Source organism: Penicillium expansum (genome assembly GCF_000769745.1).
Source record: "Penicillium expansum strain MD-8 chromosome Unknown contig177, whole genome shotgun sequence".
NCBI lineage: Eukaryota > Fungi > Ascomycota > Eurotiomycetes > Eurotiales > Aspergillaceae > Penicillium > Penicillium expansum.
Genome location: NW_015971244.1, coordinates 73,602 through 91,476, shown reverse-complemented (window position 1 = coordinate 91,476; position 17,875 = coordinate 73,602). Strand labels below are relative to the sequence as shown.

The 17,875-nt window shown below is 49.0% G+C and overlaps 7 protein-coding genes across 7 annotated transcripts; 3 read left to right on the top strand and 4 right to left on the bottom strand.

Moving 5' to 3' along the window:
- Nucleotides 1-749: 749 nt before the first annotated feature.
- On the top strand, nucleotides 750-2,459 carry PEX2_055220 (Glycoside hydrolase, superfamily; the record flags this gene model as incomplete). Its single annotated transcript, XM_016742796.1, has 5 exons — nucleotides 750-819; nucleotides 875-1,143; nucleotides 1,205-1,337; nucleotides 1,399-1,738; nucleotides 1,841-2,459. 5 exons carry the CDS (start codon nucleotides 750-752, stop codon nucleotides 2,457-2,459), a joined length of 1,431 nt encoding a protein of 476 aa, XP_016600794.1.
- Nucleotides 2,460-4,542: 2,083 nt separating this feature from the next.
- On the top strand, nucleotides 4,543-7,781 carry PEX2_055210 (ATP dependent DNA ligase domain protein; the record flags this gene model as incomplete). The annotated part of the gene is made up of 3 exons (XM_016742795.1): nucleotides 4,543-5,693; nucleotides 5,744-5,804; nucleotides 5,850-7,781. 3 exons carry the CDS (start codon nucleotides 4,543-4,545, stop codon nucleotides 7,779-7,781), a joined length of 3,144 nt encoding a protein of 1,047 aa, XP_016600793.1.
- A 204-nt stretch (nucleotides 7,782-7,985) lies between these two features.
- Nucleotides 7,986-10,273, bottom strand: PEX2_055200 (anaphase promoting complex subunit CDC23; the record flags this gene model as incomplete). The annotated part of the gene is made up of 4 exons (XM_016742794.1): nucleotides 7,986-9,097; nucleotides 9,156-9,339; nucleotides 9,389-10,112; nucleotides 10,173-10,273. The coding sequence occupies 4 exons, from the start codon at nucleotides 10,271-10,273 to the stop codon at nucleotides 7,986-7,988; spliced, it is 2,121 nt and encodes a 706-aa protein (XP_016600792.1).
- A 495-nt stretch (nucleotides 10,274-10,768) lies between these two features.
- Nucleotides 10,769-11,879, top strand: erg20 (bifunctional (2E,6E)-farnesyl diphosphate synthase/dimethylallyltranstransferase; the record flags this gene model as incomplete). Its single annotated transcript, XM_016742793.1, has 2 exons — nucleotides 10,769-10,888; nucleotides 10,956-11,879. The coding sequence occupies 2 exons, from the start codon at nucleotides 10,769-10,771 to the stop codon at nucleotides 11,877-11,879; spliced, it is 1,044 nt and encodes a 347-aa protein (XP_016600791.1).
- Nucleotides 11,880-12,134: 255 nt separating this feature from the next.
- Nucleotides 12,135-13,856, bottom strand: PEX2_055180 (inorganic phosphate transporter; the record flags this gene model as incomplete). The annotated part of the gene is made up of 1 exon (XM_016742792.1): nucleotides 12,135-13,856. One exon carries the CDS (start codon nucleotides 13,854-13,856, stop codon nucleotides 12,135-12,137), a length of 1,722 nt encoding a protein of 573 aa, XP_016600790.1.
- Nucleotides 13,857-14,955: 1,099 nt separating this feature from the next.
- PEX2_055170 (Mrp/NBP35 family ATP-binding protein) lies at nucleotides 14,956-16,089 on the bottom strand (the record flags this gene model as incomplete). Its single annotated transcript, XM_016742791.1, has 3 exons — nucleotides 14,956-15,235; nucleotides 15,281-15,897; nucleotides 16,057-16,089. The coding sequence occupies 3 exons, from the start codon at nucleotides 16,087-16,089 to the stop codon at nucleotides 14,956-14,958; spliced, it is 930 nt and encodes a 309-aa protein (XP_016600789.1).
- A 378-nt stretch (nucleotides 16,090-16,467) lies between these two features.
- PEX2_055160 (protein phosphatase regulator SHP1) lies at nucleotides 16,468-17,794 on the bottom strand (the record flags this gene model as incomplete). Its single annotated transcript, XM_016742790.1, has 3 exons — nucleotides 16,468-17,191; nucleotides 17,251-17,657; nucleotides 17,720-17,794. The coding sequence occupies 3 exons, from the start codon at nucleotides 17,792-17,794 to the stop codon at nucleotides 16,468-16,470; spliced, it is 1,206 nt and encodes a 401-aa protein (XP_016600788.1).
- Nucleotides 17,795-17,875: the final 81 nt, after the last annotated feature.

Sequence of the window (17,875 nt, the reverse complement as noted above, 5' to 3'; positions counted from 1 at the left end):
GGATCTAAGCTCATACATGGGTGGTGGAACGACGTATATCACCAGCAGCTTTCTTTCATATACTCGGGGATTTATCACCTTCCCGATGTGGCTCGTGGTGTCATCGATTGTTCTTCTCTGTGTCATAGTGTTGTCAAGTAGAAGACTTTAAACAGACTATAAACAGTCCTGTGGAAGGCATCCGTGCTGCCGTTTTTGAACATCCTGAGATAGAGCCACGCCAAGACGAAGACCATCAAACTAGTGCTTTGGGATGCAATGATGGAAAGATAGAAGGAAACTAGGGTTGTGATGGGGGCACAGAGCCCGCCTTTGTTGGTTGAACGGTCAATAGTAGACCATCAATAGATTCAACTTCCTATGAGCATATCAACAGAAGGCCGAAGTACACTTGAAATACAACATATATTCAATGTGAAAACATTCAAGACAATGAATAAAGAATACTCCGTGAGATACCGGACTCCGACTCTGGCTCGTGCGCTCGGGTGTCAACGAACAGCCACTATATTCGAGATAAAGGGTTCGGTATCAACTTGTTTATTCCAATTGAAAAAAAGGCTTTCCAGGTCAGCGCTAGGCTAGGTCGGGTAAAGCATAGATCTGTATGTAGCATCCGAGATATGCCCCCTCCCAAACCCATGTCTCACTTCTCCCCGGTCATATCTCCCATGTTTACTATCTCGCATTGTCGTTTTCCTCGCATTTTTTGTTGCATCTTCATTACGCCTTCGTTAGGCTTTGACATAATGTCGCTGCCTGTTATCTCCGTTGCGGGAAATGGGTTATTGAGTGGTGGCAATCGATTTCAGATTAGAGGTAAGATCATTTGAACATCTGTGCGGTTGATTCAAAGTTAATATGTTCGTAATAGGTGTCTCTTATGCCGAAAGATCTTCTGGTTTTCTAACTCCAATCGATGTTTTGGCCGATTCACGAGCCAGCCAGTGTGCAATCGATGGGCCTATCATAAAGGCACTGGGGGCGAACACTATCAATGTGTACTACACCGATGCGACGCAGAGCCACGATAAATGCATGCAGATTTTTGAGGACAATGGAATATATGTTATTGCGAACATGGCAAGTCAAAGGGACTCGACCCTTGTGAACATGACAGAAATGGATGTTAGGCCAAACATAGTAAATATTTCTGGTTAGCAGGTGCTCTCTGAATATGGATACTGACATCTCTGACCATAAGGCCAACTTCACCTGGCAAATGGACGTTTTCAAACAATACGCAGCTGTTCTTGATTCGATGGCCGGGTATAAAAATCTCCTGGGGCTTCTTATTGGAAATGAAATTGTTTCCGGTCCCCACATGGAGGATCAAGGTATGAAAATCCACCCTTAACCGTCTTTACACGATCTGAAAGCATAAAATAGGTTCTACAGTTGACGTAGCCCCGTATCTAAAGGCTGCAGTTCGGGATATGAAAGCGTATACTGCGGCTAGGCAGTATCGTCCCATACCGATTGGATACGCCACAAGTGCAGAAGATACCTACATGCAAGAGTTAGGAGAATATCTTGTGTGTGGAGGCAAGAGTAATGAGGCCATCGACTTCTATTCAGTCAATGGATGCCAGTGGCGTGGGAGTTCACCCGTGAGCGCCTCTGACTACGATGAATTGACGTCGAAGCTAGAAGGCCTAGCAGTTCCCGTATTCTTTTCTGAAAATAGCTGCAATGCCTTTCCTCCACAGCTCTTTGGGGATCAGTCTGCGAGTTCTGAGTCTGAAATGTCAAGTATTTGGAGAGGCACCAATGTCTACCAGTGGAGGAAAGAGCAAGTTTTGTCCCTGCTTCTTGTTTGATAAGAACTAACGTCACGCAGAGCAAGTAACCACGGGCTTGTCTCATACACTACTTCTGGGATTAGTACGCCAACAACTCTCCCCGACTACGATGCTTTGAAAGGCCGGTGGTCCGCTGTGACTACAAATACCCAACCGCCATCTGCTTTTTCTACTCCTTCCTGCGCCACCTCGGTCAATTCACTCTGGCCTATTAACCCCATTGCCGCCTTACCAACAATTGCGGGTCTTGACTTTGCGACTATCAAAGCGGCGAGTGTCAGCGGTGCTGCGCATGGCACCAGGACACTTACGATTAGAAGCACCCCCAGTAGCAATCCCAGGAAGACCAAACATGAGATTGGTGTTATGGCTGGAATCGGTGTTGGTGCTGTGTCCGGTATGGTGCTCGTTTTCGCCGCCATTTTCACTTTCTTTTTCCATCGTCGACGCAGAAGAAGAAATCGAGCGAGAAAGACATCATCCTCGGTGGAAGAAGCCTCAGACACACTCGCTCCAGGAAGTTTCAATAATACTGCTCCCCTAGTTGAATTGGCCCATATCGATTCACCGAATAGTCTGCAAGACTTGGATCCCAAGGCCGAAGAGCTTGACTCTATTGTGGTTCAGAAGGCTGACAATGGGAAGGGAGAGGCGTGATCGGTCCGATGGAAGATGAAGCAATACGCTCTAACCCAATTGAGTGTCAGATTAATTAGAATCCTGGAGCTGGCCTCCGATGAATATAACTACCACCAGAATTTTAAGCCGGCATTCCTACGTAGATGATTTTATACCACCACTACAATTGAATGAAAGAAATAAATAAGAATCATATAACCTTAGATTGACACCCGCGTACGGCAGGTTTTAGAAGCTATCGCGCCAACCGACCAGGCAGAAAACTAGTAATAAATTGAATTAATGAATAATCCATACCTATAGCCCAGGGTACGAAGGTATTAATGCCTTCTAAAATAAATAGGTACTAAATATAATACTATTCGTACCTATATAAATCCTAGAATCCCCTTATTTCTTATTACACCCTTTAAACTAAAGAATTAGAAGTAACTCTTTATCTTTAACATTAGCTTAGAGTATGACTTTTTCACCGTTTTTATATATATCTAAAAAACACCATCTAAAAAGACCATCTCAAACGACCATCTCAAACGACCATCTCAAACGACCATCTCAAACGACCATCTCAAACGACCATCTCAAACGACCATCTAAAAAGACACCAGAAAAGACCATCTCAAATGACCATCTCAAAAGACCATCTAAAAAGACACCAAAAAAGACCATCTCAAAAGACCATCTAAAAAGACACCAAAAAAGACCATCTCAAACGACCATCTAAAAAGACCATCTCAAAAGAGTATCAAAAAAGAGTATCTAAAGACCATCAAAAAAGACATCATAAGGCCGCAAACACAGCCGACTATCTATACCAAACATTGCTGTACACGAGGTTTCTGTCAAATTATATAGGTTGGCGTGTGATGGCGTCTAAAACCTGCCGTAGATTACCTACTTCTCACTCAAACAATAAAAAACAAAGTGCACATTACAGGGCAACCTTGGAAATACCATTTTGTCATACACGTTACCCAATACCATGTGTAGCGGAGTTGTTTTCTCTGAGCTTTGTCCTAGGCGCCTACCCCGCTTGGTGATAAAATGGACTTGCTATGGACATGAAGTGGGATCATCCGTCTCCCTACAGGCTCACTTTAATCCGGCTAACAAAAGGCTTTTCTTAGACTGCCAGCGGAAACGGCCCAGAGCCCGAAACTTACCCCCTCGATGGTGTTGACATCTCCCTCGTTTCAGATGAAACACTGACCCAACTCTTCAACACAGCACCAATTATTCATCACTATCAAGGGACACGGATGGTGCGCTTATCACAGACATTGATTATGAAAGGAGGGATAAATTCAAGACCATGTGAAGCCAATATCCATGACTTCATTGCCAGGGCTGGGGACGGGGACGGGGAAGAAATACAATAAATCTCAGTTCCCAAAGTCTATCGGGTGCTGAATATTGCCCCTACCCAAGGGACAAGAGCTGGTACCAGGCCCAGTAGGCTTTTCAGCCTGTGTACCCCGTGCTCGCTTTTTCCCAGACGTCGGCATTGACCCATTCAGCTCGACAGAGCAACCAGAGGCCTGGTACAATCGGCGACTTGAAATCACCCAACACTTTCATCAAGCACCACCTGATGCTGCACCATTTGTTTTCAACAGTTATACTTATACTCACTACGATTTCGCACCTCGAAACTTGATTCTAGACTCTGACGGCAAAATCTGGCTGATTGACCGGGGACATCCAGAAGGGTTTGAGTTTGCGGCAATGAATACACGGAAATATCGGATCGACTCAAGATGGATCCAGTGAGAGCTTTTGCTAACACAAAACGTGCTGGCCTTCTAATTCCTCATTCCGTATTTTCGGGAGGCTTTCACACCTGGATAATTTCCCTAAGACCCCACAAAATGAGAAAATTGCACCTGGCTTTACATTGTCAACCCGATTTACTCCGTATAGTTCTCTATACAAATGGGGCGATGTTCGTCACGTGCTCACGTGTCATCCCTCTTTCCCATATTCGCGTTCGGACGGGGAAGTTTCGACCTCGGGAGTCTCGAGTTTTGGTCGACTTGACTATACCTCGGATTGTTCCACAATTTTATGTAGAGTTACTAGGTAACTCGCGTAGATATGGGCCATGGGCTTCAAATTTACCCTTTTGTGTGATCTGCTGTCCAACCTGGACGACAGCAAAACGGCTAAGGCATCCACGGCCGCCAGGAACCAGAACCCGGACATTAGAACAGTCGCCCAGTGGTTCTCTCGACATGAACGGACAATTCATCATGTCGACACAGACCGTGTGGCGTTGCTTTCGTGTATGTTCCCCGAAAAACGAACGGACCGAGTATACTGGCTGCAAGTCATGCAGCTATCAAGAGTCATCGGGCGCTGCTTGGGCTTGGGATCATCGAGACTTTCCGAACTAAATCGATGGCAAAGTCCTGGTGGCTTTGATCTCGGAGGGTGTGTCGAAGTTGTCATGCGACAGGCCGAGAATTACATTCCGGCGGGCCAGGAGTTGTCGGTAGAAGAAATTGATCGTGCCATGGCTATGATTGCATCGCGTTGCCGCTTCTCTGGTCCTCTGATCCGTTGGAATCGTACAGCTGTGGACGTCGAAGAAATCCTATCAAAACTGTACCGTCGATCAAGTAGCCGCGATGCCAAATGGCTCACTCGCATGATTCTCAAAAGCTACTCTCCCATCGTTTTCCCGGAACAGTATACCCTGAAGAAATTTCACTTTCTTTTGCCACAACTGCTCCAGCTTCAGAGCTCTTTTGAAGGGGCATTAGAGATGCTTGCTTCTGATCCAATAAAGCACTTCCCTCCAAACCCGGATCCACAATCAGCTAAGAGTCTTAGCACGATTGCTCTACAGCATATGCGCCCTCGTCCTGGTATCAAGGTGGGGCGACCCGATTATTATAAAGCGCGGAGTATCAAACATTGTCACCAAATGGCCAACGGTCGTCGAATGAGCATTGAACGGAAATACGATGGTGAATACTGTCAGATCCACGTGGATCTCTCTAACAAATATACCCCGATTCAGATCTTCTCCAAAAGTGGCAAGGACTCGACCGCGGATAAAGATAAGATTATACCTATGATAGAAGGATCGCTCCGGATTGGACTGCCTGACTGCAAATTTGCGCACCGCTGTATCCTTGAAGGAGAACTGCTTGTATGGAATGACCAGAATGGTGATCTGATGGATTTCAACAAAATTCGGAGGTTCCTTCCACGATCCGGCGCCATGATTGGTGTTGACAATGATTCTCCGTAAATTTTTATCCTTTTTAAATTATTGGTCATTTTGCTGATTGATACAGGCCCCAACCGTACGAGCACTTGATGATCATTTTCTTTGACATTCTTCTCCTTGATAACGATGTATGCCTTGCCAAGCCTCATCGGGAACGACGACTACTTTTACAGAAAGTGGTGAAGACTATCCCAGGCCGAGCGGACCTCGCCTATCAGGAAGTGCTGGACTTCAACCGAGTTGATAGCTACCATAGACTGGAAAAGAGTTTCGAGAAAGCAATTACGAAACGTTGGGAGGGATTTGTCTTGAAGGCTTCTGACGAGCCTTACTTTCCGATATACTGCGCTGGTGTGGATCATATGTTCGGCCGATGGGTCAAACTTAAGAAAGACTATATACCCGGCCTTGGAGATACACTAGACCTTGCGTTGATCGGGGCTAGCTACAACGCGCGGGACGCTCCTGATTTGGCACAAATCAAAGGGCTGAAATGGACTCACTTTTATGTTGGCTGTCTTCTGAACCCAGAGCATGTTAAAGAGGGGAACGCTTTGCCGCGTTTCCGAGTCGTTGATGTGATTAACCGACATTGTATGAGCATTCAGACCATGCAAACCCTCAATAAAAACGGCGAGTTTTATGCACGTCAACCTGAAACGTTTGAAGGCTTTCACATTGAGTATGGGCACGAAGGGCTTCCGACTGCAACCGCCTTGTTCAAGCGCCCGTTCATCGTTGAGATGCTGGGAAGTGGATTTGAAAAACCATCTGGCGCGAGATACTTCACACTTCGATTTCCTCGAATTTTGAAGATACACTCGGACCGAACGGTGGAAGAGTGTACCTCTTTCCATGAACTGTTGACTGCAGCAGAAAATGCCCGGGCTGTGCCTGCGGATGAATTGGAAGAACGGGAGAAATGGTCAAAACGACTCAAGCTTGGGAGTGGATTTGATCAATATATTGTGCGATCTCCAAGCCCAGAAGCGACTTGTTCAGACACCGACGAGGAGACGAACTCCCCGTCATCCCAGGCGCCCCAAACCACCACTACTTCTGAAGAAAGCTTTATGGACGCATTTCCGTTGATGGATGGGATACGTGAAGATCCAGTAGGGAAAGACAGCCATGATTCATTAAATAATGACCATCCACTGTGCCCTCTAGTCTACATCGATCAGACATTACTTCCCATGGAAGATAAGAATCCTGTTCTCGGGACCAGTGTACTGACGGACAACGAGAACCTGTCGTCTCGTCAGCGCTCCAACCAGGACGATGGAAAGGTCGCTTCGCAAGACTCTTCTGGCTTTATACGTCCTGTGCGGACAATCAGTTTCACATCCGCACATGAAGAGCACCCTCAACAATTACACGACACTCAGAAACGACTTTCGGACGAATTATCGGTGCCCACAACATCCAAGCAGAAACGCAACGTGGCACCCCAGTCTCCTTTAACAACTATCCCTATATGGACACCTGAAACCTCACTGGGAAGTTTTACAATTCCCGAAATTGATGAAAAGCCCGGCAATGATCGCGAAGCTTGTGATTTGGATAAATTTGTTCGATATCTCTGCTGTGATGAATCTACTTCTCACCTCCAACAATCAAACCCCTATGCCGTGTCACAAGGGACCGTATTTGGAATTGTCCTGTTTGATCCCAAGGCAACTCAGTTAGGCAAAGAAATGCACCGTCTCGCCACAACCCTTTCCAGTTTCGTCCATACTAGAACAAGCCCACTCCCCTCCATGGGAAGCATATTCTTTTTAGGCTCGAGCATGTTGGGACGTGACCTACGCCCCGGTGACCTCCGTTTCTGCCTCCGTGATACGTGGAAAGATATTGGACGCGATCATTTCTATGGCTGTCTTTCATGGAGTCTCAGCAAGCGATCTGATGATATGTCCATCGGAAGAGAGAACTTCCGCTTTAAATTGGATCAAAGTTGTTATGATATGACAAATGAGATATCAGACCCTCTGCGCTCTGGACCAAGGACCCCATGGATTGAGATGAGCTTTGATGAAACAGCTATTGCTGTGTTGGGCGAGTACACCTCGATCGAACCTCTAGCTCATGTTATATATAATTGATACCCCCTTTCTTGTTGTTTATGAATGACAATTATACTGGACATGAACACTCTTAATTCGCAAAGAGCCACCTATAATGCTAGCCTTGCTTCTGCGAGATGAAAATGAGCCCTCCAATCGTAGTTATTATTCATGAAGACCAGTAAAATCCATGGGTGTTTCGCTGTCATGATAATCCATACATATCTCATTTAATTGATGTAATTAGGTCGCACCTTCTCTTCTCGCCCGTACGTCCCTCATCAACGCCTTGGCCTCCTCCACTTCAATTCCATCCTGACACAACTCACTTGCCAGCTGATCCGCACGGTCAAGATCGCCGTTCCGTGAGGCATATTGTGCCAACCACAAACGGGCCTTGGATGTAGTTGCTGTAACACCGGTACCGTTCCACGTCTCACTAACAATGGAGTCATCGTTCTGCATAGCGAGAGATTCAGCCTTTGCGCGAGGCTTGCGATTGCGGCGATGCCGTTGCGACAGCTCAGTGTCTTCATCTTCCGAATGCTCAATCTCGGGATCGCTTTGAAGGCCATTCTCCGAGGCAGAGTCATCATCGTCGGCTTGAGTTTCATTAACAGGGGCGCCAGACTCCTGTTGGAGAGTGAGTTCCATGTATGCAGCGGCCTCCTCTTCGTCCCCGAGACGCTCGTACAGTGTCGCGATTTGGTGCAGGGTTTCTGGGTCAAGGATCTTGCGACTCCCAGAGCCAGGGCTTGCACCAGTGCCCGCTTGCCCGCCATCATCTGGCTGTAACGATCCAGCCACCAATGCACGCTTCAAAGCTTGGATACTCTGTTCCACTCGGCCCATCTTTGCGTAGCATGATCCAACTGCTTGCCACATCTTTGGGTCGTACGGACGTAATGCTGCGGCGCGCTGGTAGTAAAACAGGGCGTAGAAAGACATATCTAAAACTTCGTAGGCCTGTCCGAGACCGTACCAGGCGCGGTAATCCTTGCGATTGACATCAACAGCCCGGCGGTATGACTCGATGGCGGTGTGAGTATTCTTCATCTCGATGTATTCATGGCCCATGAGGGTCCATGCGGATAAGAAGTTCCGGTCCAGGGTGAGTGCGCGTCGGAAGTACATTACTGCCTTCTCATGTTCGGATTTCAATGAGTAGTAGTTACCCACGACACAGCAGGTTTCTGGACGGAATTTGTCGGTGGCAGTTGCGACCTGAGCCACGAACGCAAGTTGAGGGCGCTGGTCCATTACATAAAGGATGTTCGAATAGTGATCTAAGCTGTCTAAGCGGTGTGGTGATGTGGCTAGGATGCCTTCGAAAATATGGGATGCTTCCTCGAAGTCTGAATGATATTAGCTCACGCATCAACCGCGCCTTGCGGCGGAGCCGGGAGAGTTTACCTTTCGAGTGATATAACAACAACGCGTGTTGTGTTTTGAGGAATGCGCTTTCTGGGAACATTGACTGTAGCTCGGAAAGTGACCTGTATGTGTCTTCTGTGGCCTGGTATAGCTCCTGGCTGCAGTAGACATAGAATATTAAGCTCATGACGTTTTGCGGCAAAAGTTCGAGGATTTGTTTCAACTGGTAAAATTAGTACTGATGGAAGGAAACATTGATGGGAATAACTTACGTCTTCTGTGCTGCCCAAGAGGTCGTTCAGTTCCTGCCAGGCACCCCAATGGTACGGGTTTTGATGCACACAGCGGATCAGCCATTTCTTCGCTAGCTCCTCATTCCGTCCTTTTAACAAGACCACGGCATAGAGGTACTCCAACCATCCCTGCCCTCGATCATCCAAGCCCTGTGCGGTTCGTTCGGATAGCCATCCATCTAAACCTCTAGCGAGACCGGACAACTCTCGATTGACCGCCATCCCACCATCCGCCGGACCTAGCACCATCTCCGTTTCCTCTTCCTTGCGCTTCTCTCCGGCTAGATATTTTGCGTACAGGGCAAGGAATAAAGATTTTTGGCTGAGTTTCGGATATGGATTTTGCTGTATTTGGGTCTTTTGGTTCTTTGAGCTTTGAAACGGCGAAGCTTTGTCCTTGCCCTTCTGTGAAGTTCGCGATGGCCTCGGCTTCAAGTTGGGAGAGGTAATCGATAAAGGAACGGGTGGTGTTGTCGGAGGGAGGAATACGGCCGCACATCGGTCATATTCACGGGTATCGAAGTAGGATTTGGCAAGCAGGTATTTGTAGGACTCTTGCGTTTCAAGGGCTGCTTCTACTGGATCGCGCACTTTGAGGTAAGGATTTATTGCCGGCGGAGGAGGATCTGAAATGTCCATCGGAGACTCAAGATCAGTGTCTTCGTGATCTAAAGGCCGGAGAGAATCAAGCATCTCAGCGGCCCTGAGTTCATCAACATCATTAGCACGCCAGGCCTGTGTGCATCAAGCTTATTAGTCGTACCATTTTGAGGATTGATAAAGGCATCGCTCAGAGCATTTGATAGCAGCATTTTCCAGCTGGTACATGAGCTCCCGGATTCCATCATCTGTAGGTTCTTCCATTGCGTGTGTCTTTGTCGCAAGTAGCGGAGGTGTTTGAAGGGAGAATGCTCAAATACAGCTTTGTGGACGATAGAGCTTTTAATGTATCAAAATGTTATGCGACGATGCGATCTCATGCTAATTTGAGTTGAAAGAAGCTCACTACCACAGCAGTCCGGTGGTGTAAATAAATGGTCTTGGTCCTCGTCGCGTTGTTTATACGGATGGAACAGCAACCCGCGTAACTGGAAAGAACGTCAAGAACGGCCACAAATATGCCTAGCAAGCTATTAATGCTCGCAGCTCGTGAAACAAAGTGAAGATTGTTCAATGGCCTTGAAGAATCCGCGTCGTCCTCGGGTTGCGCCTGGAGAAACAGCAACCTGGGATCAAACTGGACAAACATGACAAACATGACAAACGGTCCCTCCGCGGGGAAGTGGTCCGTTTCTAAATAATTGGGAATGTTTTTGTCCTTGTCAGATCATTGACATTTTTACTACGCACTTTGTCATCATGGCTTCTACTACCAAGCGCGCTGACTTCGAGGCTATTTTCCCTGCATTGGCTCAGGATATCCTTGCCCATGCAAAGCGCTACAACCTCCCTGACAATGCGCTTGAGTGGTTCGAGAAGGTAAGCAACCCCTCTTGATTGATTGTTAGAGCCGATCATGACTGACACTATCAATTGTGCACCATAGTCCCTCAATGTCAATGTTCCCGGCGGTAAGCTCAACCGTGGCCTCTCGGTCCCTGATACCGGCCTTGCTCTGCTGAAGCAGCCCCTGACCGAGGAGCAATTCGAGCACCTCAGCATCCTGGGCTGGATGACTGAGTTGCTCCAGGCTTTCTTCCTGGTCAGCGATGACATGATGGACTCCTCTATCACCCGCCGTGGCCAGCCCTGCTGGTACCGTCACGAGGGTGTCGGCCAGATCGCAATCAACGACGCCTTCATGCTGGAGGCTGGCATCTACCTCATCCTTAAGCAGCGCTTCCGCTCGCACCCCGCTTACATTGACATTGTTGAGCTCTTCCACGAGACCACCTGGCAGACCGAGCTGGGTCAGCTTTGTGACCTCATCACTGCCCCCGAGGACAACGTCAACCTCGACAACTTCTCCTTGGAGAAGTACATGTTCATCGTCACCTACAAGACAGCTTACTACAGCTTCTACTTGCCTGTCGCTCTGGCCCTTATGTACCTGCAGCTGGCTACTGAGGAAAACCTGAAGCAAGCCCACGACATCCTCATCCCTCTGGGCCAATACTTCCAGATCCAGGATGACTACCTCGACAACTTCGGTGACCCATCTGTCATTGGCAAGATCGGTACCGATATTCAGGACAACAAGTGCTCTTGGCTCGTTAACCAGGCCATCCAGCGCTGCACTCCCGAGCAGCGTAAGCTCCTGGATGCTTCTTACGGCCGCAAGGACGCTGCTGAGGAGGCCAAGGTCAAGGCCCTCTTCAACGAGCTTCAGCTGGAGAAGGTGTACAAGGAGTACGAGGAGAAGGTGGTTGGTGAGCTGCGCGAAAAGATTGCCGCTGTCGATGAGTCCAAGGGTCTGAAGAAGGAAGTTTTCGAGGCTTTCCTTGGCAAGATTTACAAGCGCACCAAATAGAGGATCATACTCTGTTGTGTGTTTAGAAGGATACCCGTCGTTCGACTGGATCGTGACGATTTAAGATTTCATAACGCCTATGCACAAACCTGAATATCTCCGGCGATAAACTCTTTTTTTTTTTTCCCTCGGATATACTTGGTTTCTTACATTTTCGGGTTTAGTTTCTCAGCCTTAATAATATCTTAGAATGAGATAGATCTTTACTTTACCAAGTTCTGTTCAGGACCAAAAAAAAGGTAACAATACATCTATTTACAAATGAGGAGCATTTAATGCCATCAAACAAAGCAGCCCCGAAATCAAACCCGCGCAAGGCAAAGTCAAGACCCAGCCACCAAAGATAAAGCCAAGCTGCTTCCAATTGACCGCGCCAAGATCATAGTTCATGAGAGCGACACCCATAGCGGCACCAGTCAAGCACTGCGTCGTGGAAACGGGCAAGCCAAGTCTTGAAGCCAACATGACGGTGATAGCTGCTCCAAGCTCAACACTAAAGCCACGCGTAGGTGACATCTGCGTGATCTTGTTACCAAGAGCACGAACGATATGATAACCGTAAAACCAGAATCCGAGACCGAGCAAGAGACCAGCAACAATCAAGAACCAGATCGGGGTGGGTGCCTTAGTCTCGACGAAGCCAGCGTGGAACGTGCTGTACACAGCAGCCCAGGGCCCAACAGCATTAGCAACATCATTTGAGCCGTGTGCAATCGACATCATCATAGCTGACACAACCTGGCAGTATGTCCAGAGATGTTCGACGCGGTCGTCATAACGGTGGGCACGTGCGTGGATTGCTCGCAGCTCAGGAGAGTCGTGTGTAATCACATCGCGAGTCACACCCTGAAGGAAAATCCATTTAACATAACCGTAGGCCTTCTGGGGGTTTGTCCAGGATAGCTCTCGGACAGGGTCAATGAAGCGCTCAGTTGGTTCGAGATGCTTCTTACGTGGCTTGGGCTCCGGTGTGATCTTCTCTTCGTCATCCCCGACGTGTGCCGGCTTAGACTTTGGTGTGATCTCCGGCGTGGGCATGACGGAGTCTGCATTTGATGTGATATTTTCCTTCTCTGTGTCTTTTTGACCGGCTCGCACTTCGCCGTAAGCATCTTCATAGTAGCTAACCACGACCTCATCCCCCTTTCCCGGGAAGTATAGCCATGGGTTTTCTTTCCGCAGTAGGGGACCCAGAGGGATGTGATAGAACCTGATGCGCGTATCCTTTCGGACCAGACGGCGGTTGAAATATGGCATGAAGAAGAAATAGGCAATGAAGAGACAGCCGAAGAACACACCGACAATGATGCCGGCTGCCTTGCCAGCACCAAACTCTTCCAACGAGGGCGCTGTGGGGGCTTCGATGACGATGAAGAGGGCGAGGATAGCTCCCGTCAAAGCGAGGTAAAGTGGAATCATACGCATGCCCCACTTGAAGGGATCTTGACGTTCAAGGACACCGTACTTGAGAGTACCGAAGATTATAGCCGAGAATCCAGCTGACACGAGGGGGGCGATACCCCAAGATGCAGCGACCTGGGAGACGCTGCCATCTGACCAGCCCCAGTTGACAGAAGCCTTACTAGCAAAGCCAACACCAATGAGGGCACCGACGATAGTCTGCGTTGTCGAGACGGGCCAGCCCATCCGGGTGGCGAACATCAACCATGAGGCGCCGCCAATCTCGGCACAGCCCATGGCCAACATGAGCGCACCAGGCTTGCCTTCGAAGCGGTTGATGTCGATGATGCCGTTCTTGATTGTATCGGTGACTCGTTTGCCCATAGCTACTGCGCCGATGAATTCGGTGAAAATAGCTAGGACACCGGCCGTGGCCATGTTGAGCGTCCGGGCCGCGACGGAGGTGGCATATGCGTTAGCGACATCGTTGGCACCGTTTCCAAAGGCGCTGAACACGAAAGCAATGGTGGTAATGGCTAGGATCCAGTCATACTTCGCGGTTGCTATCGGTGCCATGGCGAAGAAGGGTTGTGTTGACCACACAACAAGGGCAACCTGAAGAACGAGAAAGGGAATTGATTCTGGCGGTCTATCAATGTCCAGGTTTTATGGCGACCTTATACGAGCTGCAAACTCGCCACGACAATTGCCAAGTTCGGCCTATGATAAAACTTTTCCTGAACTTGGCTTGAGCCATATGGAGCTCCAAGTCGACCTCGGCCCTAGCACATAATACAGACATCAATGACCGCGTGCGCTTGAAATTCAACAGTCATTGGTTGAGCGCAAGGCGAGATTGTCCGTTGGCCAAAGAGAGGCAGGAGTTGGCGCCAAGTCTTGGGAGCGGACGCCAAGAGCGGACAAAGCACGTCTTCCGGCGATGATATAATCTCTATGGATCACTTAGTCCAGTCATATTGGGTATCCTTGCACGTTCCTGGGTATTGGGATGCGATTGAACGTTTAGGAGAGCTTGACGTGGGTTCAGTATGGGCGCCGAGAAACTTGGAAGTCTGGGTGTCTCGGCGGACACACAGCCCACCTTTGGCATCATGTCACTGCTGGTTGCAAAGATCTGGGCAGCTGTGTGGTCGCGTGACATCTAGGAAAATTTTTCACCACAGGAGATTGGCAGTGTGAATTGAGTTCTTCAATAGTCCAAAAAGGAAATTCCAAGTGCTTCTCGTAGAATACTGGATGGTAGACGTTTGGCTGTTCAGATACTTGTATAGGCTTCATTACATTCTATCTCCACTAATGAAAAATCACTTTTGCCTTGGCTCTGTATCCCAATACCCTTGTTGGGGCGAGAGGCACGTAGATAACCCTGCGTTGATGGCGGCCTCACTTCTCGAGAGAAGCGAACGGGTTTAACGAGCTTAGCGATTTGGGACTCAGAGATCAGGGGGAATTGCATCTCCTACAAGAAGATTAGTCCTCGAAGGAAAAGCTACTACGCACTCGGGCTCAAGGTATAGACTATTTTATTGATGGAATGATCTGACATTCAAAAACTGGCAACACCTTCTATGACGCAATGCAAATAAAAGCAGGAAAGATGAATGTCGCTAGAAAACATGCAATTAAACACGCCACTTTTTCACCATGAACGCTGCTATACGGCAGCCGGGCCCTCAATGGCGGTTATAAGGGTCTGCGCAAATCCCTCGAATCGAGGATAAGACCAGGTATCCCGGTATCGTTCAACTAGCGGCCGATCATCAGGCTCAGCTGAAGTATCTTGTGGTTGACTCTCTGCAATCTCCTCCTCATCCTCCTCGTCACTATCCGCAGCTTCCATCTTTCCTTCAACCAATTCTCCAAACTTTACATCAACAGGCACGCTGCCCATAAATGGAAGCTTTAATTCCTGGGCCATCACCTGTCCTCCTCCACTGGAGAACAGATTACTAACCTCCCCACAGCAGGGACAAGCATACCCAGACATATTCTCGATAACCCCAAGCACAGGAATATTAGTTTTAACGCAGAAGTTCGCCTCTTTGCGCACATCTGAGGTGGCTACAGCCTGTGGTGTCGTAACAAGGACTGCACCAGCAAGTCGAGGCAAGCCTGCTTGCGCAGCTGCCGCTGCATCTGTGGTGGAGAGTGTGAGCAGCTGCTCAGCCAGCGCAATGTGCTCATCACTCGTTCCGGGAGGCGTATCGATGAGCAGGTAATCAGTCGGGCCCCAGAAGACATCTGAGAGGAATTGGCGGATCATGGCCGTTTTTTTTGGTCCACGCCAGATTACGGCGTCGCCGCGATCGCGGAGGAGGAAGCCTAGGGACATGCAGCGGAGAGAACCGCGTTGGGGTTGTGTTGAGGGCGCTGAGGCGTCGGTTTCAGCTGCGGATTCAGCGCCGTGGACCGGCACCGGCATCCATCCGCCCGGCGCTTGTGTGATCTTTGCATCTTCGAGTCCGACTAGGCGTGGCATTGAAGGTCCTGTCAGGTCGATGTCGAGGATTCCAACAGATTTGCCTTGGAGCGAGAGCGCGAGGGCGAGTTGGAGTGTGACGGAGGATTTCCCCACGCCTCCTTTGCCGGAGAGGACCTAATATTCGAGAATATCTTGTTAGTCTTGTCCAAAAAAATTGCGCTTAAATGTTCTAGCTCATGGCTTCCAGCACTGCCCTCGTTATCGATAAGCTATGAGGGGCATGGCTTTCTTTTTTCGCGCCGAGGACTCGCAAGGGATTGAAGATGCACGTACCAGCACCACATTATTCACTCCAGTGAGAGGCATGTTTGTATAGTGTATGCTTAATTTGGAGAAAAGAAAGGTTGCGGCAACTGAAAGCGCAATGACGGATTTCAAGAGTCCAGAGTGGGGAGGCCGATATTCGGGCGCTTATCAATCGCCTTCTGACTAACCTTCGGTCTACTTGGAACATGCTGGTATGACAACCTTGGAATATGAAAGGTCTGATTGGCCACTTATTTTGAATTTGGAGCTTGTCCGGCAAATGCCATTGCTCTACGTAGCAATATGAAGGTCCTCCTTCAGTATCAGATATGTCATTTAACGTTCACCCATGCAAACCCACTGCCCTGCTGGTATGCGCTTTTGGAACCACTCTGAAGATAAAATCATCAAGACGAGTAATAATATTAGTAGTGCAGTTTACTGCCACTTCTGGACAACGACACCTCCACGTTTAAAATCCGGCATGTCACCGAGAACGATATTCCAGTCCTTGAGCTCCGTGCTAGGGAAAGTGGTCATCAAGACCCATGCGCGGTTTGCACCATCCGGGGTAGCAGCAGCAACGAATGCATACACATCGCCAATGGTGGCGGTGGTGTTAAATCGAGATGTTAAACGTGTACCGTCTCCTAGGCGGATCTGTAGGGTGACCGTAGGTTGCGACTCGTCCACGTTGGGCTTCGCTGGCTCCTGGGCAGATGGTGCAGGCGTGGAGGGCGAAGGTGTAGGGGCCTCACTCCGTACGCCGGGCGTTGGGCTACCGAGGCGCTGTCCAGAACCCGAGAAAGGCTTGTACTTAGGCTTAGGCTTGGTGTACTTCTCCTCATGTTGCTTGAGTTCCACATCGACCTCTTGCCCTGGCTGAACATTCATGATGGAAAGAGGAGCGCGGCCTTGGCGGATACCGTCCAGGATCTCTGCATTGCGGGGGTCATCTGATCGAAACAGTTCACCGTCATCAACGGAAAATCCATCAGCCCAGAAATGAAGAGTCCGTTGAACGCGCAGGGCACGCTGTTGGGTGGGCGCCGAGGGGTTTTCAATCACCTGGCTTGGTGCATCGTCACCACCGAGTGTGCGGGCAGTGCCGGTGAAATGTGATTCCCTTGGCTCAGGAGCGTCGGAAGGAGGAGGTTGGGCCCTGTTGACGTTCGAATGTTAGTTATGTTCAAAATTCTCTGTAATCGCCGAAGAACATACCTGCGGGCCTTTTCGAGAATCTTCTTTTTCAGATCATCCGGGTTCTGCACAGCTAGTCCGGACTTTTCACCACCTGCAAAGAAATCATGATCGTCTGTGTCATCGCCATCAGAGGAATCACCACCTCCGCCACCTCCACCAGAAGCAAAGTCTCCCAACGTTGCAAACTTCTTCTTGGGCGCAGCTCTTCGGGCGGATGATGAGGATGAAGCTGCGGCAGAGGATGAAGCTGGTACAGCACCTCCCCCGAGGGTTCTGCCTCCCGCATAAGCTCCAGAGCTTCCCTCCGTGCCTAATTGTCGCTCACCACCAGTAGTGGTGTCCTGCAAGGCTTCGTCCTGCTCCGCAAAGAACTCTGTGACGGCAGCTTCAATGTCCCACCCATTGGCAGCGAGATATTCCTGAGCCTATACAATCACGCACTCAAATTTAGAAATCATGTTAATTATATATCCAGCAAGAAGCTTACATCTGAGGCCTGAGTTCCAGTCATAGCACAGAATTGAGACACAGCCTCATCGTGCTCAGCGGGGTTACCCTCCATGGCTGAGCTTGGTTAGCGGGTTTCGGTGATCAAATTTGGAAGAGAAGACCGGAGTAGGAAGTAACCGCAGGTCTGATAGCA